Source organism: Lycium barbarum, chromosome 7 (assembly GCF_019175385.1).
Source record: "Lycium barbarum isolate Lr01 chromosome 7, ASM1917538v2, whole genome shotgun sequence".
Classification (NCBI taxonomy): Eukaryota; Viridiplantae; Streptophyta; class Magnoliopsida; order Solanales; family Solanaceae; genus Lycium; species Lycium barbarum.
This window is the reverse complement of record NC_083343.1, coordinates 465,406-489,105: the sequence shown is the minus strand read 5'-3', so window position 1 is coordinate 489,105 and position 23,700 is coordinate 465,406. Positions and strand designations below refer to the sequence as shown.

Sequence of the window (23,700 nt, the reverse complement as noted above, 5' to 3'; positions counted from 1 at the left end):
ATGATATCGTCCTTGGCACTATTATATATTTATGGATCGAGCTGCACGTTCCGCAGCAATTCTATTTTATGTATACGTGTATGAGAAATGTTTTTATGAAAAGAAAGTTAAGCATGCATTGTATCCCCCTTAAGAGGCAATCAGATGTACAGGTTACTCCCTTATTTTATGTTATGCCATGTATTTTTCATTATGGTATTTTCCATGTTCGGTATCTCTTACTATGTTACTATTCATGCCTTACATACTCAGTACTCTGTTCGTACTGACATCCTTTCTTGTGGACGCTGCGTTCATGCCCGCAGGTTCAGATAGCCAGCCGAGTGAGCCAGATCAGTAGGGCCTCTTTCCAGTTCCAGACAGCAAGCTCCATTTGGACCGGAGCTACAGCCCTTTGGTATGCTATTTTGATATGTACATATATGGGTATGACAGAGCCTTGTCCTGTCTCTTCTACAGTCTGTATTCTATAGAGGTCTGTAGACAGTGATATGTAGTTGTGATGTGACCAGCTTCGTCGGCGCTTGTTTTGTTGTACAGTATATGTAGCGGCCTAATCGGCTTGCGTTGTTACTCTCAGTATTCATGTTTATATGCATGCGTTGGCTGTGAGTTCTCGAGACGATGTTTCTTGTGTTGATCATTCGGGAGACAGTATAGCTCAGTTATGGATTGTGTATGGGCCCAGGTTAATCAGTGAGAAGTAAATGCAAGCAGGAGTGCTTGGCCAGTAGTGACCGGACACTCGTCACAGCTCATCGGTTGGGTCGTGACACACGTCCCCCACTTGAGATGAATTGAAGGCCGTCTACTTCATCTTCTCCCGATTTTCCATAACTAGATACCATCGCTTTTACATTATATTGCACCATTCCACAAGAAAAAACCTTCCAAATTTCCACTATTTTGGGCCAGTTCAGCTTTATTACATATATTTACACAATTGCATCACTTAAATTACAGTAAATCTCTATAACAAAATCAATTCAGTAATATAACTTGATAAAAATGATAACTAGCATACTATTATCTGACAGGCTATATATATATATATATACTACACTAAAAGCGTAAAACATCGATCTTTGTACTTAATTAATATTAGTTCGTCCCTCTTTTAATTTGTTTCTCTCATCTTTTAAGCAAGTTCTTCAAAAAAAAAAGGATTTTGGGAAAATAATACACATATATGAAAGTTGTAACTCAGGTTCGTTGTGTGGAAATTGGGTGGGTTTTGTCTTGTTGTATTTGGAAGAATAATTCAATTTTTAATTACTTTTAATTCTTGATCAGTAGATCTCTGGTATATTTTCTCCCCTCTTTCTTGTTGGTCATGAGATAATAATATTTGATTGAATAAACTATTTGTAAATTATAAACATCATTCTTTAAAGTTAAAAATATCCTATAGGTCTGCAGGTCTCTTCTTTGATAGGTGAGGGTGAAATGACAACAAAAATTATTCACATTCAGGGTATGTTTACACCAAATTACATTAATTTACCTACTTCTCAAGAGTTAATTTTATTAAAGATCACTATTGCCGCGTATTTTAAACAACATAGGACCAAAATGCTCCCTTTTATAGTAACATAATGGAGTAAAACTATCTGGTATATATTTAAAAAAGAATTAAACCAACCTGAAACATTAAAGGATCGGACTAGTTTTTTGATTAATTTTCTCCTGATCTCCATATAATATTAAAAACTAGCACTGTTAATACATTGTTTGGTTGTTTTTTCCTTCCAGCAAAATTGATAACCGCACAATTAATACAACGAGCTAACCTTACAACAAAATACAATCAACATTGTAATCTCAACATTATAAATCGTGCATTACTAATTTTTATATACTTTAACTTGTTGTCCCTCAATAAATTAGCTCCAAATAAAGAGTTCCTTCTCGAGAATCGAGCCACGTACAACACATCATAATTAAACCCCAAACTCCGTACAGCAAACGTCGAAGGACAACAACAAGGAGTTATTATGCAATAAAACAAGGAGGTATGCAAACATTTCAAGATACTTTAAATATTTGGATTATATTAACTAACAATTATTAACTATTTCAATGTTCCACTAAGTACGTACAAACCCTAACGTACTTTTCTCGCAAAAAAATGAAGTATGACGGCATATATTTCATCATTCCAGAGAGTTATATCTTTTAGAATCGAAGCTATAACTTAACTGCTATAAAATTAATAAGGAAATGCGCAAGAACAACCCTTAAATGAAATACTCGGGATGCTCCAACGACTAAGTATATATATACTCATTCAGACTCGGCCTCGCTATGAGATAGGTTTTCGATTCGTGAACCAAATGTCTCACGACAAATATATAGTCTGTCATAATATATAATTCACTCTAGTTAAGTTAACTCTCAAATGGACTTCAGATGGATAATACTAGCATATGTTTTACATTAAGAGATAACAAAAAGGAAATATTAACTGACAGTCATGTCATACAAGTTATATGGCAAGATGACAAAGAGAAAGCATTATTCACACAAAAATTTACAACAAACTTTAATTTACCCACAAGCTTTCCCTATTCCCCCTTTCAATACTATCAAATGGCGCTCTAAACCCTCATAACTATCTGTCACTGCAAATTATACCCTAGTGCATAATCTTGATGATACATCCCTTCATGAGTGTTATGAAGAATATTTGAAGATGAACCCCAAGAATTTGATGAAGAAGCTGTATTTGTGTCAAAATCATTAGACCACCATGCCAAATTGTCCCTTGATCCATCATCCATCTCCTTAAAACAGTCGAATTCGGCTATCTGTTGATTCTCTGAAGGCAAATTCAGGGCTACTGATCCTTTGTTGTTGAGTATCAGGTCATCGATATCTAGCTGAGTAAACCCCTGAACGCCTTGAATCTGGATTTCTCTAGTGTTTTCTTGCCCTATGTTTGTGTCAAGAGGATTTTTATTATTGTTGTTAAAGTCATCAATTGGACTTTTTTCCACTAATTCATTCACCTTGAATCTAGTAGTACTCATGGTACTAGCAAATTCATTGATCCCAACCTTCTGCCCTAGTTCATGATCACGAGCTTGGTTTTCACTAGGATTCATCGGCGCAAAAAGGGGTGATTGGTTCTCGTTTATGCCATTAGCTTGTAGGGTTTGGATCATTTTTTGTTGAAGAGGGGTTAACTTAGGCCAAAGTGATGGATTATTATAGAAAGAAAGAGGGTTTTGTAGGGTTTGAAGTTGCATATGAAGTTGAAGCCTTTCAAGAGCTGAGTTGCTTAGGTTTTGTAATAATGAATTTTCTTCTAATCCATTTGATTCCTTAAGATCTTGGCCACCACTAGCAAGCAATAATCTGTTCATTTGAGATTGTTTTCTTTTTCCAAGCAACTTCTTCTTCAGTCTAGTGTTCCAATAGTTCTTGATATCATTGTCTGTTCTTCCAGGAAGTTGTGCAGCTATTATAGACCACCTAAAGTTTTTACAAAAAGGGTTTTGAACATAATCAGATGAAGGTTGAACGATCCGAGACATAATATAATTAAATAATCAAAAGTCCGCTCTATTCTAACACTTAATCGCACTTTCAGATATATAAGATGGCCATCACAGACTTAAACAAAGTTAAACTTTGAGAAAGGAATTTGGATCATAAACAAGAAACATGAAGAAAAGGTCTTAAGAACCTAAAGTTTCCCAAAAAGGGTTTTTAAACATGATGAGATAAAGATCATTTCGAGACATAATATAATTAAGTAAAAGTCTGCTCTCTAACAGCTTAATTAGGATTTCAAATGAGATAGGCCGCACAAACTTAAGCAAATTTAAACTGGGAAGGAATTTTGATCATGAACAAGAAACATGAAGAAAAGGTCTTAAGAACCTTATAGAGATGAGAGAAATTCATAACAATGATCTCTTAACAACGTAACAAGGACTAAAGGACAAAGTAATTTAGTTGGATTTCCATTACTTTTTGTTGTTATTGTCTTGTGTTTATCTATGAGAGATAGAGAGAGATGAATATTTACCTGCTGCCAATACTAATATAGAGGCTGCAAATGATATTGTCTTCTTCTTCAGTGAATCCACCATGTTTAATATTAGGTCTCAAGTAATTGAGCCATCTTAGCCTGCAACTCTTCCCACATCTCTTAAGCCCTATAAAAAAAAACAACGCGTCAGTCACAAACAAGTTTATGAGGAAAAAAAAAATTTAAACATCCTTAATCAAATTAGGCCTGAAAAACTCTCAATATTTAAGGTATTTTTCTTATTATAATAAAATTTCCACATCTCTTAAGCCCAGTCTCAAACAAGTTTCGAGGATTTGTAGCTTCATCAATCAAATAAGTCTCGAAAAAACAAACTCTGAAACTTTTAAGGTACTTTTCGATCGAAACAATCGATACATAGAGAGACAAATAGAAGAATATGTACCTATTTTTTGGGGAAGAGCAATCCAATTGTTACCAGTGCCATGTTCTTCAATATATGCCTTGAGTGTTGCATCTTCTTCTGGTGACCACGGACCTTTTTTCACGCTTGCTTTGTCACAACATGGAGCTCTCCCCATATTTAATTTTTTTCTTTTTTTCTTTCTAATGAATTTTGCTTCCAAAATCTTTAACTCTTGAAGTACTTGTGATAATTGTTGGTTTGAAATTTTTTGGAAGAGAAGACTTGGTTTTATAGGTAGAAAAAGAGTGGGTGATGTGATACTTTTGAAAAACCAAAAAAGTCTTCTCATCTCTCTAGGGTTTCTCTGTCATTTTTGGATTAGCTCACTGCTAATATTTTTTATTAATAACATGACAAAGGACTATGCAAATTTCTCTCAAAATATAATATTAAAATTGTGTAGCTTTTTTCATTACTATGTTATCTTATTATGTGGATGAAATTCTTCAGCTAAAATCAAGAAAGAAGGCTCCATCCTCTTAATTTGTCGCCAACACTGCCCTTAAAATCTTGGATTATTGCCCTACTTTTGTTTAGATATTGGTTCCAGACAAAAGATAATTAAATGTGCCTTCAAATAAGAATTTACAGCACATAACATATACTATATAATATGCAGAGCCTTGCTCGGACTTTCTAAAAATATATGTTGCTGGTGTGGGTTGGATCCTCTGATAATCGCATACATACATTTTTAAAGAGTTCGAACAACATAATATGTAGTGCCACAGTTAGATCAAATTTTGTTGATTATTCTCTTGTGAAAGAAGTTGAGTATCTAATGAATGGAGTGACTTGATTAGGATATTATAACCTCTTAGAAAACTCTTTCACAAACTAATAAGGAATAGTTGTATTCTCTAACATCCTTCCTCACCCAATTCTAGGTTTACATTTGTTCTGAATATTATTTTTGGCTTATTATTTTTTCTTTTTTGGCCTTTTTTTCACAAGAGAGTAGCCTAAATTGTATAGAGTGTGTGTGCGCGAGCGAGCAAAGGAGTGAGCCTGAAGCAAAGAAAGAGAGAGTAGGCTCAAAGAGTGAGTGTGCAAGAAAGGTAGTGGCTCGATGAGCTGAACTGAGAAGATGTGAGAAGTTAGAGCAGCTCAATCGACTAATCATTTGAGAAAGAGAAGCCCAAAGCGATAGAATATGCTGCATCAAGAAAATGGTTTTACTAAAGTTCGTCTCTAATATCATATGAAAAAAATTGAGTATTCAACTCAAAATCTAAAAGAAATGGGTGGAGCCGCTCATGACATTATAAACCCCTCTAAAAAAAATTACACAAACTGACGAGGGACAAGTATATTTTCTAACATCAGTAAACATGTATTTCCTAAATCCCCATTTTTATGTCTCAAGATTAATTGAATTCTTTTTTATGCTCCTTGTAGTTATATAGTCTCTACAACTTTATGGCTCGATTAATTCTCGAGTAAAGGATACCTATAGTGCTTGATGAGTATTTCTTAAATATCTAAGAAGAAAAAGTGAAATAAATTGAGATGGAGCGACATATTTATGTCGGTAAACTGTTTGGACTCCAACTTGATAGGCATTTTATGTCAGCCAACTTGCATAGATTGACAATTTATCCATATTCATATAGTGGTTCATTTGGTGGAACCAGATTAAGAGCATAAGTTACTTCGGCAAGTTGAGATTTAAAAAAAAAAAAAAAAAAAAAAAGGCTAGCTAAAAGAGTTAACAATAAGACATGGAGAAAAAGATAAATAAAGGTAACGGAAAAAAACGTCGTCTATGTATTTTTTGGTACATTAGAAAAACTAAATAATTGCTTACAATGGTTCAAATCTGGTACGAGAAAAACTTCATATTCGCATGAGCTTTCAGATTAGTAAATCGTTGGCATGTCGATGATAATTCATTTGTTAAAAAATCTGCACATTGGCTTGTCTCCTGCCAAATATGGTTAATAGTAGACTTGCGGCTTCCATGAATTACATACAATCTTTAACAATAGCTCTTAGAAGGTGATATTGTATTTCCTCTAATTTTTATAAGCTTGGTAGCAAGTAGACAGTTTGTTTTCACTTCAAATTCTTTATATCTCATTTATTTTGTTATTTTAGCCCTTATTTGATCATCCTTACTTTATAGTTATGTGATACGGCTTTAAGTTATTAAGTATTCTTCATTTTACCCAGGTAATCAACATACGCTGTCCTTAATTATTTCTAAAAGTTCATCAAAAAGCTGCATCTACTATTTGAGTCTTGACACTGCCATTAAATCTTTCCTGCACTAGAGAGAGATCAAACTATTAGTTAGATTGATTTATTTATATAAATTCCGGCTAGAAAATACTTCAACAATTTCCCGATATCAATTTGTTCCAGCAATTCAGCATCTAGTTAATTACGTTATTGATTAAGCCCTCTAGAAAAACATTAGCTCTTACTTGTTATCGTTGCTTTAATAATTAGTATAAAATCGAGATGAACTATACATAATTCAATTAAATTTAACAAAAAAAGAAGCACTTGTAAAAATCATTTTCTATTCAGCCCCGTCACAAACAAACCTTAAAGTCTTCTTAAATATAATAAATTAATACCATCTGCTTATATATATCAGCGAGTCAAGACGCTGATTACGGCATTAAGGGTAATTTACATAAATTATTAGTTGCTTTTAGACACCCTATTTGAAACAAGTTGCTAGGGTTTCAATCAAGATCAAGATCGTGTAAATAAATCTTTAAAAAAGAAGAATTTAGACTATGAAAAATAGAAATTAGAGGCGGACAATTTCTGTCACTGAACAACTAAAATTCGTCGCTAATTCAATTCAACGACGGATTAGCGAGGACTATAAAAAAATTAAAAAAAATAAAAATAAAAATTGTTACCTACTCCCTATTTAGCGATAGGTTAGGGACCAATTTCATAGTTAATTCTTCTTCTATTTTTTTTAGTGTTAAATTATATACACTAACAACATAATGAATTTTTCGCACTTATATGTAATTTAATTTGGTATAACATGTTAATTAGAGTATCATTTAATTTAGGTTACCAACAAACATATTGGATGGAGTTATTGTTGTAATTGCATTTTAAATGATAATTGCGTATACATTTTTTGCACCATCATCATTAGCGCATAGAACTTAAACTTTCAAAAAGAAATGTAAGGGGGAAAAAACAAATGAATATATTATAAGAAATTCAATGCTTTTTCAGATAGAGAGAACAAACCTTCATTGACCTTGGTCCCTCTACTATATATATTATATTATTTCCTAATAAAACCATTTTTTTTGTATTAAACAACGATTATCAGAAGGACAAAGAGGTCTAAGTCTCCAAGAACCTCACTTGCATAGAAATAACAAGCAGAAAACTATCAAAATTTCAAAAGGTGTTTTGATAAATTAATAAGCAAATTGACTCAGATCTTTATGAAGAAGAAAACATGTTTCTGTTTGTCTTTCTCCATAAACAAGAATCTCTCTCTCTCCATTGACACAAACATTAATAAATTTTCATGCATCATCAACAAGACTCTAACACTTGGCTTATAGAAAATATTATTTTTTAAAATAATATTTATAACAAGATAAGTATGGCGCTCTGTTGGCTAAATATGTACCACAATACTATAATGTAGTATCATTGGTTCCAGGGGCGTATCTAACCTATTAAGTGGGGGTTCAATTGAACCTCTAATTTTCGAGGTGGAGCATAAATTTATGTGTAAAAATAATTAAAATTGTAATAATAGTAGATATGAATCCCTAATTTTTGAAAGATAATGGGTTCATTATTAAAAATCTTAAGATTGAACCCACAAAATTTAAATGCTGGATCCGCCTCTGATTGGTGCTAGCTAAATTGACTTTACTTTATGTACCTAAATAAATTAAGGGATTTTTACACAAATAGCCGGCCACATTCACTGTTTAGTTTTTCCTAGTCGGCATACATAAATTGTATACATAATATACACGGATTATACGTAAATTACTATATATCCATGGACTATTTTTAGTTTAAGCTATTATATTTTTACTATATATCCACGGACTAATTCTTTATCTCAATTATATAGCGTTGTTCGACTGAGCATAAAGTTTAAGATTGTTTTTTTTCTTTTTCAAAACTTGGTTTAAAATTAGCTATAAACATTTGTGCAACTATAAATAATCTCATTAAGGGTAATTAAATGGAAAGTTTAAAGTCAAATTACTTCTAAATAAGAAATTATGACATTTGTTTTGAGGCAAACTAAAAAAGGAAGTATTATCCATATATAAATTGGGACAAGGGAGTAGCTAGCTTGGCAGTGGCAGATGTAGCTTAGTTTCGGGTGCAACTGAACCTAATATTTTCAACACGAAACATGAATGCATGTGTACGTGAAAAAAGAAAAAAAATAGTGTATTATCAATAGCTTAGTATTATTGATGACAATATAAGAAGATAAGTATGGCTTTCTGTTCGCTGAATACCAAAAATAATACTAATGTGGTATCATTGGTGCTAAACTTAATTGACTTTACTTTATGCACCTAAATTAATATCTAGCTAGGGCACAATACCTTTTTTCCCTACCAAAACAACCCCACAATCTTTCTTCCTAATTAGTCTCTCAAATAGTACAAGTGATTGATTAGTTTTATTTTAGATAAGTATCTGTCTTTTGACTTATGGAATCTCAATTATCATAAATTACCTAGAGCTAAAAGGTATAGTTTTCATTAATTTTGTGAAAGAAATTAGGGGAAAATCTTAATATGAATCTGCAAATAGCGTTAGAATAAGAGGGTGAGTGGCAAGGCAGTTTTTTAATAGAAAAAGCACTTTTGAACTTACACTAGAATGTATGATAAATTAGATAGGGAGTTCAAATAATTAATTTTCAATTTTCCGTAGTATATTATTAGGTAAATTACATAGACTAAACACTCATGTAATATGACTCATGTGCAGATACAACCCTTATACTTTAAAATACACCCTTATTTTATGAAAATCCTATACAAATATATTAGCTTGAATATATCTTACTATGATGTTAAGCGTTTAGTAATTGATCGCATCGGATAGCCTTCCTTCGAGCACGCAAACAAACTTGGCAAATCCAATTCCAGCCTGATCGCAAAACTTGGAATATATATCTTAGGCGGATTTCAGGATTTGAAATTAAGTTTTTAAAATTAATGAGTTCTAAATTAATAATTTATACATATTAAATGAATCTTTTAAGACAAACAAAATAAATACGCAGGTCAAAGCTATTGAGTTCGCCGGACCAGTATGCAAAACCATATATATGTAGACACACACATGCGCACACGGAGAGAGAGAGAGATGGCTAGTTTCTTAGCTAGCTTTACTAGTAATAAGTCTCATATTCTTATCCAAATTGACGATTTCATGTATGAACAACGTAACGCTCATATAAAGTGGACGAATTATGACCATTATTTCAAGTTATAAAACTAAACTATGATACTATGATCCACCTAGGCAAAGAATTAATGAAAGAGATATTAGGGAATTAAGGGAAATTAATTTATATAGATCTAGGAACCAGAAAAAAACAAATTGGCCTCTCTAATTACGATAGGGTTGACAAATATGCTCTACAATGGACTCTTGATACACATAAAATAAATAATTTTATTTTCTATACAATCTATAACCAAATATTCTTTGAAGGAGACCTTTAATGACCTTTGTATTACTTCAACAATAATTAAGCTGCATCAATAAATTAATACAACTGTTATTATCACTTCATTCACTTTTTGTAGGATAAAACTATATAAAAGAATATAAAAAGAACATAATTTGAATACTCTTAATTAGTCCCTCAATTTTTAACTCATATGTACGATTGTCAACCCCTCATTTTAACAAACCCATAATGAATTATATCACAATTTGGCATCCAAGGAAATTGACTTGGCCTTATCCCTTTACTGACTTTATAATTAAGTTACCATGGATTCGCACCCTTTTTTTCTTAACCATATAATATCTGGAATGTACTAATCTAATTAATTCATATTCGATTTAAAAGTAACGCGCGGTGATCATTTTCCGGCCTTGTCTTTGAAAAATAGCTACCGCCATGAAGTTTCAAAAATTTAGCCTACAATGTATAGCCTCTTCACCTTTCCTTAAGCCGAGGATCTTCCGAAATAGTTTTCGTGTCTTCATAAGATAGGGGTAAGATTTCTGTACACAATACCCTCCCCAATCCCACTTGTGGGATTACACTAATTTTTGTTGTTGTTGTTTATAGGTTTTGTTTTTTTCCTCTTTTTAACAAGAAAATTAATATTGGCCATTGTAAGTTACTGCATTTTCCTTCTAATTTCCCAACTCAAGTAGTTTATTTTTTACTATTTTACTCTAGAACTTTTCCTCTTGACACGTGGCAAGCCAAAAGGGACATAAAAGAATTTTGACTTTTTACTGAAAAGTACAATGCCGCGTATTAGGTACACAAAAAAATACTTTTGCAGTTTCTACTTTCTAGAAAGATCAAGTACCACCATGATGATGTAAGGGAATTTGACCTTTGGTTTACTATTTACAATGTTTTTAATTAGATTTCTTTAATTGGAAACTGATTGGTCCATGCAAATATCAGGAAACTCGTCAAATAAAATTATATAGGAAAAAAAAAGGAACAACAGAAGAAGGGAATTAAGTCAACTAGGAGTTTATACAAACGCTAGCTTGTCTAATTAGGTTGGCTTGGTAGGTTGGAACGAGAATATATCAATTTTTTGTGTATCTTTATAAAATATCCCAATCTTTATGCATTGTGTGTTGTTTAAACTTTATGTTTAGTTTCATGCACTTAGCTCCATCTTCTTTGTAGCTAGACATGAGGATATCCAAACATTAGGGGTATACATGGACGGGGTTGGTTCGGGTTTTTTAAAGACCAAATCAAATCAATTATATCGGGTTTTTAAATCTATAAACCAAACCAAACCAACAAAAGTCGGGTTTTCCAACCTCGGGTTTTCTCGGTTTTTTCGGATTGCTCGGGTTTTTCGGGTTATTTCCAGTAAAGTCTTCATACAAAACATATAACTTATACTTCAATCTTTAGTCCTAGTAAAATACAACGATCTAATTAAGATATTTATTAAGAAAATAGCACAAAACGTGATGAGAGATGACATTGTACTAAAATATTCAACAAAAAAAATTAATGAAATTGCATAAAATAAAATTATCATAATCTAAAAGTACTAAGTCATGCTACAATAAATACAACTAATTTATAAGGCATGTAAAAAATGATCATAATCTAAAAGTACTAAGTCATGCTAAAACAAGTACGGCTACTAAGTATTAATTACATGACTAAATATTAAAGAAAAAATAAAATTAAGTTATGCATTTTCACTTTCTAAACTAATATAAAACTAAAGAATAGATATCAAAATTATTGTCATTCCAGTGTTAGATATGAATTTCTTTTGTTAGCATTAGTATTGATTTGATTTTTGTTGAGTTTTATTTGAGTTACTAATATCATTGGGCTATAAAACTTATTAAACCATTCAAAAGTCTAATTCCAAGCTTGAAATAATATGTTAAAAGACAAAATATTATGAAAAAGTTACAGAAACATTTATAAATTACATTATAAATAAATATTTCTATGTATAAAATGTGTTTGAAATTTTATAAATGTAATGTCGGGTAGGTTTGATTCAGTTTGACTTTTTTAGTTAAAACCAAACCAAACCAAACCAATAGTGTTTGGATTTTTCTTTTTAAAACCAAACCAAGTCAAACCAAACCACTAATCGGGTTTTTTTCTCGATTTAGTTCGGATTATCGATTTGGTGCGGTTTGTCAGTTTGCTTTGTACACCCCTAAAAAACACAAAAGAGAGTTTTTTTTTTTTATGAAGAAACACAAAAGAGAGTTACACCACAAGCAATAAGACATTTGCCAACAAAAATATATTTGTTGTCATAGATAAACTATTGTTAAAAAAAATACTTTTGGCAACAACATTTTTTTTGTTGTTGCATAAACTTTTCTCAACGACTGTTATTGCAACGACGTGCAACAACTTTTTTTTGTTACCAAAAGTACTTTTTGCAACAACAGCCAATATTATGGCAGCAAACTTAAATTGCTTGGCAACAAAAATAAAATTATTTTTAAAAGATTCTCATATATGCCAATAATAAAACTAAATTGTTGTCAAATATTGAATTTTGCCAACTATATTATTTTTATTGCTAGAAGAGTTGTTCCCATTTCTGTACTTGTAGTGTTAGCAAAGTAGAGCACACTCACTTATTTTTTCTCTTGAGATAAGAGCTTTGGCTTGTATAAAAGAAGATACATTCAGGGTACGGTTTTGTTCTAATATGTCAATTAGACGCATGTCACAAGTTCGAATTTACCATATACGGGAGTTTGGTATTTAGGTGAGAAGAATAGTGAGTCAAATCCCCTATTCATCGAATTTCAAATAGTGTGCCACTAACCTTCCAGAGACATTTCAATTAGAAAAAGGGGATATTTTCAGTAGGTCAATGATCAAAGTATAACAAATCAAAAGCTTGACTAACTTGCGATTGAGTCGCGCTTTTTGCGTAAATTGAAAAGAGTAGAGATAGAACTAAACACCATCTCAATGAAAAACATAGTTATTACAACATGACAATAGACTTTGAAATGCTTCTCCTCTAGCCAGGGTCTATCCAAACCATCCGCCTCTCAAGGTTGGGGGTAACAACTGCGTACACTCTATCCTTTCTAGACCCCACATATGATTATATTAGACAATTAAGATAAGACCACACTGATTGGGGTTTTAATGAGAGCATTATAAGTATACCATGTCATTTCTGGTTTTATCTCCACAAACTCAAATAACTTGTGAATAAATTACCATGGCATCGGATGTCGGTCCACTCCTCCATATTTGGGGCGTGATAATACATAACATGATATGTGAAAGAGTCTTAATTCACTAGCAGCGTAAAATATATTTGTACAATTATGTCATTTCTATTAATAAGTTAAATGGATACCCTAGAATAACACATGTATAACATGTTACATCTGGTTAAATTATACTGATGGAAAGTAGAATAATTCCAGCAGACTATAAATTTTGTGTGTGTGTGTATATATATATATATATATGTGTAACATAAAGACCTTATCTCAACAACTTACCCTCCTTGTGATTTTCTACTGGATGTTAATCTAATACAGAAATTGAAACTCATATAACTTCAGATGTATAAATTGTCATTAACATTAATCTATGTACACTGCTTTACCAGTTCCAACAGATATCTGAAAAAAGAAAAATGAATATATCTGAATGAACTGCAATAGCACCATCATCATGATGTTAACATATGCCGACCTTCACAAAGTTGAAACACCAGCCAACCCGATGGTCTTTCCAGAAAATAACTTCCTAGAACGTCCGAGTTGCAATGACTTCATAATATTAATAGGCATATGAAGTCATCGGACGAGAAAACATATATAAGAATGTTTATTATAGCTGGTGCCATCTTGGGAGACAATAGCAACTTCAAAGTGAAAACATGGGCTACAATTTATTTTGATTTTTCTCGGTCAATATGTAAACATCATTTGACATTCATTGCCGCTGCCATAGTTCTCAATCTCTGAGAGATTTCTGAGAATGATGGCCTCTCTGCAGGATCAGGGGCCCAACAACTCTCCATCAGCGCTTTCCATTCAGGATCACACCATGTTGGAATTTGTGGACGCAGTGTATTGTTAACGATTCCTCCTAAATATCATAAAACAACATGAGTGATTTACGCACACCCAGATGCGGAAACCAGTTTTGTACATAAGTGACTTATACAGCCTATATATAGTAATTAAGTAAACACCTTCAACGCCTTGCATCACTGTGATTGGTGTTGAAGATATAACCAAATAAATAAATGTGTTATCTCTAACGGGTTATCTTTTTAGATGAGATGATCACACATTACATGGTATGAGAGTCAGACCCAAATTAACCAATGTCAGGTCCTCATGTTATACTGTGCACGCTTCCATGTCTAGTCCTGGGCGTGCAGAAGGGAGTTTTGGTATCCCAGATTGGTCAGAATTCTTCTTTTATGTCATAATTTTCCTGCCAGGCCAACTAGTTCGGTCCAACCCAGCGAACTTAGAGCAAGAAATGCGCACTTTCTGAATAAGCGTATCATGTTTAAATAGTTCCAACCTATTCTAAGATAAGATTCGAAGAGAAGATTAGCCGTAAACAGATGACTTGTCTCTGTAAACCACTAATTCAAGGCCTCTGATTGAAGGTTGTCCAAAGAGGACGAAGAGATAGATGCTATGGACGAGAGCAGTCTCACCTCATGATCTAATTTTTGGAGTTAAGAGTTTGGTCCAAAATTCATTTTCTAACAATTTACAAACACAAGGCTAGAGATCAGGGCAGAAAATATGCAAGGAGCTACTAAGACAAACACAACAGCAAATGGAAAAAGATAGCCATCAGACATGCATAAATGATCGATCTTTTTTCGATTGCATTGTACAGTATAACTGGTACTACTCTCCTATGTGACCTAGACATTGCCTAAATAAAAATTAAAGATTCCACAGTGAGCATTCACAGGTGACCATTGGCAGAATGTCACAAATGGACAGGGATTCTAACAGATACCGTACCCACTTGGTGACAATACAATGACCAAAGAGTTATTTATCTATTTATTTAACGGTACTTGAGTTACTTATATTGCAGTCTGCTCGTGCATGACCACATAAACAAGAGTAAGTTTTAACGATTAATGTTGCGATGTTAATACATTTGGACCAGTGAAAATCTAGCCAACATGTTAAAAAACACCCACCGCATTAGTCATCTTCTCCATCTTGCAGGCTCAAAGTAATGCTAATTATTTTTTGATGAAAGAAGCAAATAGAAACAGAAACTAGGCAAATAACCAAAAAAAAAAAACATGCCAGTAGGATTCAGGCATCAAATGAATCAAGTAGTTTGAGCATACTCATAAATCGTCCTGCTATATTCCTGACTTATCTAATTCTTTCTTAATCCCTTTTTTTGCGGTGGTGCTTAAAAGCATTTGTTTTAAGGGAAGGGTAGGGAGGTTTCAAGCTGTGAAAAAAAAAATGCATTTAGAATGGGGACATACCTATTATTGAAGCACAATGCATATCTGCATATGGTTCATCACCAGTGAGCAACTCCCACATAACAATTCCAAAAGAATAAACATCAATCTGCATGGTAGAAAATATAACGATAACGTCATGAAAGAGCAACACACAACAATAACGTCATGAAAGAGCAACACACAACAAGATAACTTCCACTTCTAATGACAAGACATTACCTTCTCTGTCACCTTAGTTTTTCCACTTAGGAGCTCTGGTGCCATCCAGGGTAAAGTTCCACGTACACCTCCCGAGACTAAAGTGTGTTGTTTCACCTTTGATAGGCCAAGATCACCAATCTAAAGGTAAATCAATGCAGTGTCAGGCATTACAGATATCCAATACAGTACGAGAGCTACACCTTTACTGAACTCCACAAATCTAAATGTGTTTTTAGCTTCAGATATACTCCCTCTGTTTCAATTTGTTGTCTTATTTTCCTGGCAAATAGAGACTAAAGTGTGTTGTTTCACCTTTGATAGGCCAAGATCACCAATCTAAAGGTAAATCAATGCAGTGTCAGGCATTACAGATATCCAATACAGTACGAGAGCTACACCTTTACTGAACTCCACAAATCTAAATGTGTTTTTAGCTTCAGATATACTCCCTCTGTTTCAATTTTGTTGTCTTATTTTCCTAGCAAATATGAGTATGTACCCAAGACTAAAAGAAAACATGAGCATTAATCATACCTTGCAGACGGGTCGATGTGGATCCCGCATATTTACCAGCAGATTTTCACATTTTAGATCAAAGTGAACGATATTTTTCCCATGCAGATACTCCATACCAAAAGCAGTATCCATGGCTATAATAAGCCTTTTACGACGATCAATAGTCCTGTTGAATAAATAGTTATCAAAGATATGTTAGGGATTTGGACTATCTAGAAATATTAATAATGTCCTTTAAATTAACAGTTGGAAAACAATGAAAAGCAAACTATACCTGTCCTTTTTCTGTAAAAACTGTTTCAATGATCCATTGACCATGAATTCTGTAACAGTTGCTAAAGATCCATCTGGGCCATCACGAACTACACCGTAAAAAGAAACAACATTTGGATGGTGCAGTGAACTCAATGTCAGAGCTTCCCTCCAGAAATCTGCAATCTAATGAACAGAAGAGGAAATTAAGATAAGCTACAAAATATAGACTAATTATCGAGAATGTAGATAGAGTGAGACAAAGAGGCGCTATAAGCAAAGAGTAGCTTCAAATTAATTTTCACCATTAGAACTCAGGTCATAAGTAGCAATGGTAATAAAGATGCTTGACCACACTTGGCCAATGTCATTTGTATCCCTCTTTTCAACTTCTAACTCCTCTTTCTACCTAATTTGGTAGAAAATGGCTAATGTAATACTTCAAAAAGTTTCTACTTAGAAGGTGTAGAAATGAGAACTGGCCTTTTCCGGTGAACACTGATGATAACCACCAAGTACTAGGATACAGTAGGAACAGTGAAAAGGTATGATAAGAGCAAAGACATGTGCCTCAAAAGCCCTTCTTTCTAGATAACAATAACTAAAATAGCTTTTTTTTCTTCCTTTTTTTTAATGACGGTGATGTCTTGACCAGCTTGCTCGCACCTCAACTATTCCACGGGTACCTGCTACCTCCCACCATCACAGGTGCCGGGTAACTCTGTCCACCAAGGCTTAAGGAAATGGAAAGAAATCAACCAGTGTTCTTTCGTCTCCTATGATTTGAACTTTCTCCAATTTCATTGACCACTTGGCCAAAACCTTAGATGCTACTAAAATTGTTTATTCCTCCTCATAAACATCAAAGATAATAATAGACTTTTAGCTTTTTACTGTGTAGACATTCAAAATAAAAGATGACATGAAAGTACAGTCATCTTAAAGCTATGCTCACATTGAAAAAAAAACTAATGCCAAAAATAAGAGCATCATAGCTTAGTGTAATGTAACTTAGTGACAGTTGGCGGAACAAGAACGTCTTCACAGTTCACTACCTAAGCCAAAATTTAATTCACTTAGGGGAATATTCTTTAGATGAGACATCAGTGTGCTTTAAGACCTCTGGATTAAAGGTTAATTTCTTAAAATACAGATAATTTAGAAAATTAAAGTAGTAAAATTAGTTTTGTTTCACAACTCGTAGTAACTTTAGTCTCACAAATACAACTCAACAGAAGGATGACTCCAATAATCTTTCCTTGTAATTTGGATAGGCGAAAGTTAGTGTTTCAAAGCATTAATGTATCATTATTAGAACAGTAGAACACAATTCAGGGTTTGTTAGGACATCAATGAATCTGGGTGACTGTTTGAAAGACGTCTTGGGGATTGCAACAATAGACTTGCCATATGTCCTACTAGTGTTCTTATTTATCGAGCGAGTATCTAATTGAAAAGTCCAATAAAGTCGATCTGACTTTAAGAATAGGATTTTTTGAAAAGGTATCATACTGAAAATTTTCTTCATGAGATAGACGTTTGAGTATCCACCATGCTTACAGAGTTACAGACCTGAAGTTTTGAGAAAACAAAACAGAACAACAACAAAAAAAAAAAAAAAAAAAAAAAAAACAATCTATAGATCAAGGACATACCAGACGTTCCCTTTCAGATGGCCTACCAGCAAAGCAGCTGGCTTTGATCCTCTTTATAGCAACATCTGACCCTCTCCACTTTCCATGAAAAACCGATCCATATGTCCCAGAACCCAACTCCCGGATCTCCTCGAGATCTTCATTCTTGATTGTCTATATCAAAGTAACATGTATAAAGATTTATCCAAATAAAGATGCATGAAACAAACAAAAACCTAACAAAATATTCATTAAAATAAATACTCCCTCCGTCCAATTTCTGTGAAGGGGGCACGGAGTTTTACGAGAAAATAAAAAGACTATTAAACTTGTGGTCTAAAACAAACCTGAAACATTTTTGTGGCTATAAACTCATTTCATTGAGGGTAACATAGAAAATTTAAAAGCAAATTGTTACTAAATATAGAAAGATATCATTTTGTTGGGACCGACTAAGGAAAGAGTGTCATATAAATTGGGATAGAGAGAGCAGACCATAAACAAATAAATGCAGCAACTAACGCGACACAAGACAACTAGAATTTAGAAAAGCTTTTCCCCATACTACCCTAAGAAGAATCACAGTTGGAATGTAAATTAAACGAAGTGATTTTAAGAACCTGCAATCCCTTCTCAATAGCTTCTTCCTCAGCCTTTGTTGGCTCAATCTTGGAATTGTTAACATTGTCATTGTCCGAATCAAACTCCAAACCCCCTTGGACATCCTGTAAATAAAACAGATGGTATTACACATATAGAATAACACCCTTTTAAAACATACATGATGCAAACTACTGCTACTACTACTACTAATAATAATAATAATAATAATAACAATATCATGACACTCACAGCCAACTCTGCATCATTCTCATTCGCCACTTTAGCAGTGTCAGCCTTTTCTGGTACTTCAGCTTTTACATCCTTAACACTTGGATGTAATGCTACCTTTTCAGGAGAAGGAATCGCATCAGATAAGGAAGTCAACCGATCCTTTTGCGGCTTCTCGTTAGCATCAGTAGTCTCAGTATCTGCAGAAACACCTTCTTTTACAGAATTTTCCAGGCAAGTGGACACAGGAGAAACAGGGTTAAGTGGACTTTTTTCCATTAATGCTTCGGTCGGACTGCTGCTGCATATATTAGAGCCTTCCACCAAACCTGAAGGCTCTAATATATCAGATTCTGAAGGCTCCAGAGTTGCAAAAGTGTGCATGCCAGCTGGCGCCTGAATGGCTTCTACAGTATGTTGCATGGACTGATTTACCGGGGTGTGAGCATTTGACATCAAGTTTTGGGCTGGTGCATAAGAATATTCAGGCATGGAAAAACCATCAAACCCGATTCCAGATTGCAACCTAGGACTATTTTCCATTACACCCCTGACAAATCCAGGACTAGCAGAACCATTGACCAGCTGGGGTGGATTGGCAACGTCATAAGAAGGACCTCCATGACCTGGGCTTTGAACATTCCTCCACAAAGAATGTGTAGGAATATTTGCTTGAGCAACCTGGTATCCTGTATCTGGTCCATAAGCAGCATAAGGTGAATTTCCATAGCGAACTCCACGATCTTCCACCAAGGGAAGATGAATCTGAGATCCCGTCCTTACCACCTGATCATGATATACCTGACTACCAGGAGGATCCCGTCCAGTTCGAATTTGACGAAGGTCTTCATAATTAAGACCTTGGCAAAGTGACGCATGCATTTGTGGTTCCTCAACACGAGTATTTGGCTGAAAAGTCATTCGGCAATGTTCACATATACTGTTCCCCTCGAATGCATTAGCACCATGAAGAATATTTCCTGGAAAGCCAGCCTTGTCAGGTACAGGTCCATTTGGAAACAACATTACGTTATCTGTGTATTGAGGCTGGTGATCATATACGGACGGATGATTAACCTGAACACGACCGTACTCCTCAAAACTTCTCTCTTGGAAATCAGTGTTTGGTGAATAGTACCGTGACGAAGAAGGAGAATTGGGAAACTCCGACAATGGCCGTGGGACATCAAGGTGTCCCGGCTGTCTAGGAGAATAGTATGCTGGACTCCACGGGGCCTCCATTTCATTATACCTCTGATTAACCGATTGTTGGGGCTGAGCTATACCTAAATGTGGTATTGTAAGGTGACGTAAGTTCATCTGAGGTATAGGCACTTCATTACTCCTCAAATTATGAAGACCACCATCAAGATTCATCTGACTAAAGCACTGCTCATCAAATTCGTTATGTTGTCCCGTTCTGTATTCTGGGGATTCATTAAGGCTATTCAAAGCGTCCACGTATCTTCTCTCGTTATCCCTCTCATCCCCATCACAAAAATGCAAGGATCCATCTTGATCAAGGTGCGAAAACAGAAAGATCCTGAGCCTACTGAGACCACATATTCCATCACCAGAACCCAACTTATCATATTCCTCCATCATATTTACCACATCATCATCATTCACTACCGAGACAAGAGCATCAAGATCCTCATCAGGTTGCTGATACTTCAACACCATTGCCCCTTCAAAGATTTCCCTCATTTTGGCCATGAGTTCGTCATAAGAAATATCACGCGGAACACACACTATCCTCGTCTCACCACCCACATATCGAAGCTTCCCATCCTGAGGCCTTGGCAATATACTTCCTGAGAAACTACACAAGAACTTAACGCGTGGAGCGTCATCATTAGAACTAGAAACCGAGCCAGGATTCGTCATTGTGGGGCTATCCATTGGTCACTTAGCAGTCAGAATCCAAGCTTTCCGAGTTAGTATCAGAACTCATAATACTCCAAATTCAGCAACTTGAAAATTCAAGAAAGTTAACAACCATGTCCACCAAGAATCACCAATGGCCTAGACCTAGAAGTATTCACCAAAATACTTCAGCATTCTCTCAAAAACAATATAACAGAATTCAACAGTAAATATTCACCAAACACTTCAAAATTTCAAGAATTCTCTCAATAACATAAATAGTAAAAAAATTCAACAGCTAAATTCATCAGTTTTCAGCTCAAGTTAATCCAAGAATGTATCAAATACTAAGCCAATGAAACAAAAATCTCCAAACCCTATTCAGTAACAAATCAAAAACACAAATGAGCATTACACATCAGTAATATCACAATTCCAGCAAAAATTACCAAACCCCACCCCAAAAAAAAAAAAAAACACAAACTACTCCCCATATAACTCAAAAGATTCATTGTAAACCCATAAAAATTCAATTTTTAGCTCAAATAACCCAAGAAAGCTCCAAATATTAGACAAATCATTCAATATTTTCAAACCCAATTCACTAAATCAATCAAATAACCCAAATTTAGCATAAAGAATCAGTAAAATTACCTTATAAAGAAAATGCCCGTCTTAAATTCTTGATTTCACCCAAAAGCCTACAACTTTCAAGAAAACCCACCAAAATTAAAAGCTTTCTTTTATTAAATCTCCTTAAAAAAAGACTCTAAAAATTGAATCTTTAATCTCTAAGGTGCCCAAAAAAAAAAAACCCACCAAAATTCAAGCTTTCTTGGATTAAATATCCTAAAGAGACACTAAAATTTGAATCTTTAATCTCTAAAAGTACCCAAAATTCCAAAAAAAAAAAAAATTTAATTAACAAATAGATATATAGAAAAAAACCAAGAAAAGAAAACTAGTTAATTGTCACCATAAAAGGCAGTGTAAATTAAAAGCATAAGGCTATGTTTAATTTTATTTTTTTATTTTTTTGTGTGTGTGAAATATTAGAAAGAAATGAGAGGAGATGAAGGCGCCATTGATGCTTGCTCTGTGTATTAGTGGGGGTGGGGTGGGGTAGGGGGTGTTTAGGGGGTGCATTGATGCCAGGTGGAGGGACACTTGGCAATATTTGAGTACATGGAATAGAGGCATCAATTTATCTTCTGCTTAGGCATATTCTATTCACGCGCCAATGAAATATTCTTGGGATATGTTATAATGTATGATGACGGAATAAACACTACCCAGCGACGGAGTCAGGATTTTCACGTTTAAAATACGCATGTAAACATATGAAGAAACTAAAGGAAGTTCAACATTTGTTGTATATACGTAAAAATAATTTCAATCATATATAGATAGTATAATTTTCCGTCGAAAGGGGATTCAGATGAACCCCTAAGCTCTACTTGGCTCCACCCGTGGGTACGAGATATCTCGGGTTTTGAGTTTTGAGTGTAGAATTTTTTCTATTAAGGATTACTTTTCTCTTAAACAGGTCTCTACACGATTTATAATCAAATTAATCGAAACTTCACTATGAATAGCGAACGTCGGCTGAAAAGTCGAGACTTAATACGAATGGTGAACACCGGGTAGAAAAGTGAAAAAAGAAGGAATAAATTAATGTTTAGGCACTATGGATGGTCCAAATTTAATTTGGTGAATTTTTTAGATATAACTGTTTTTTGGAGAATTTTCTTTTAAGAAAGTACATCACAAGTCGCTTTCAATCAAGAAACTATTTTCTGGAAAAAAACAAAAAGTGCTCCAAATGAATATTTTAAGTTTCCTTCCTTTTAGGGATATTAGCACTTTTAGTCCCTCAAATTTACTTTACTATTACTATTATATTACTACTATATATAAGTGCTAATCCTAATGTTTTGTAGTCCTCACATTCCTTAAGAGCCCTATGGAAAGCCTACACGTGGCTGTTGTAATTCAAAAAACGGAAAAGGGCCAAAATTATTCCTGAACTTTAGAAAATAGTTCATTCATACTCTTCGTTATACTTTAGGGTCAATTATATCCTTACTGTTATACTATGGGGTCAATTATACCCTTATGTCTAATGGCTACCACGTGAAATCATCCCAACCCTTCAAAATTATTTTACCCTCAAATAATTTTTTACCCACTAAAATAACCCAACCCGACCCGATTTTTTTTTTCCAGCAAAACTAATACGGATAATTTTTCCAGCAAAAAAATAAAAATAAAAAAATCTGTATTAGTTTTGCTGGAAAAAAAAAATCGGGTCGGATTGGGTTATTTTAGTGGGTAAAAAATTATTTGAGGGTAAAATAATTTTGAAGGGCTGGGATGATGCCACGTGGCAGTCGTTAGACATAAGGATATAATTGACTCCATAGTATAACGGTAAGGGTATAATTGGCCCTAAAGTATAACGAAAGGTATGAATGAACTATTTTTCAAAATTCAGGGGTAATTTTTCAAAAAATTTACTCCATGTAAAGTTGTGTGGGACAGATGCTTGCTGGTCCCACCTAAAAACTCTAAACCTCTCTATTTTACTGCCTATCTCTCACTTTCTTTCTTACATTTATTCTTTTAAGCTTTTCATTTTCTCTTTCCTATTCCTTCTTCATTTCTGGCCATCTTCATTTTGCTTTTGAAAAAACTTGTGTTATCTTTTGAATGAAATTAATGGAGTAAGTTAGAGTTTCATCATTTAAAATTAGTAAGCCAATAAAA

The 23,700-nt window shown here is 34.0% G+C and overlaps 2 protein-coding genes across 4 annotated transcripts; both read right to left on the bottom strand.

Moving 5' to 3' along the window:
• Positions 1 to 2,483: 2,483 nt before the first annotated feature.
• Positions 2,484 to 6,710, bottom strand: LOC132602020 (transcription factor MYB36). Its single transcript, XM_060315048.1, has 3 exons — positions 4,443 to 6,710; positions 4,034 to 4,163; positions 2,484 to 3,474 (listed from the first exon to the last, which is right to left on the bottom strand). The coding sequence occupies exons 1-3, from the start codon at positions 4,750 to 4,752 to the stop codon at positions 2,619 to 2,621; spliced, it is 1,296 nt and encodes a 431-aa protein (XP_060171031.1). The 5' UTR covers positions 4,753 to 6,710; the 3' UTR covers positions 2,484 to 2,618.
• A 6,985-nt stretch (positions 6,711 to 13,695) lies between these two features.
• LOC132602814 (uncharacterized) lies at positions 13,696 to 22,032 on the bottom strand. Of its 3 annotated transcripts, none has more exons than XM_060315596.1 (9): positions 21,589 to 22,029; positions 19,090 to 21,099; positions 18,858 to 18,962; positions 18,259 to 18,411; positions 16,626 to 16,789; positions 16,370 to 16,517; positions 15,854 to 15,973; positions 15,653 to 15,740; positions 13,696 to 14,259 (listed from the first exon to the last, which is right to left on the bottom strand). In XM_060315596.1, exons 2-9 carry the CDS (start codon positions 20,968 to 20,970, stop codon positions 14,093 to 14,095), a joined length of 2,826 nt encoding a protein of 941 aa, XP_060171579.1. In that variant the 5' UTR covers positions 20,971 to 21,099; positions 21,589 to 22,029; the 3' UTR covers positions 13,696 to 14,092. The 3 variants fall into 3 exon arrangements, with proteins under 3 accessions (XP_060171579.1, XP_060171580.1, XP_060171581.1); XM_060315597.1 differs by having other exon boundaries at positions 19,090 to 21,093; XM_060315598.1 differs by lacking the exons at positions 13,696 to 14,259; positions 15,653 to 15,740; positions 15,854 to 15,973 and adding an exon at positions 16,040 to 16,171 and having other exon boundaries at positions 21,589 to 22,032.
• Positions 22,033 to 23,700: the final 1,668 nt, after the last annotated feature.

Bases quoted from the DNA above. Each gene is read 5' to 3' on its own strand.
- LOC132602020 (XM_060315048.1), bottom strand. From the start codon at position 4,752: ATGAGAAGACTTTTTTGGTTTTTCAAAAGTATCACATCACCCACTCTT. The intron at 4,164-4,442 runs GTACATATTCTT...TTTTTTTTATAG, and splicing joins TGCTCTTCCCCAAAAAATAG to GGCTTAAGAGATGTGGGAAG. The intron at 3,475-4,033 runs GTAAATATTCAT...TAAAAACTTTAG, and splicing joins TATATTAGTATTGGCAGCAG to GTGGTCTATAATAGCTGCAC.
- LOC132602814 (XM_060315596.1), bottom strand. From the start codon at position 20,970: ATGGATAGCCCCACAATGACGAATCCTGGCTCGGTTTCTAGTTCTAAT. The intron at 18,412-18,857 runs GTTCTTAAAATC...ACTTTGATATAG, and splicing joins CTATTGAGAAGGGATTGCAG to ACAATCAAGAATGAAGATCT. The intron at 16,518-16,625 runs GTATAGTTTGCT...TTTATTCAACAG, and splicing joins TTTTTACAGAAAAAGGACAG to GACTATTGATCGTCGTAAAA.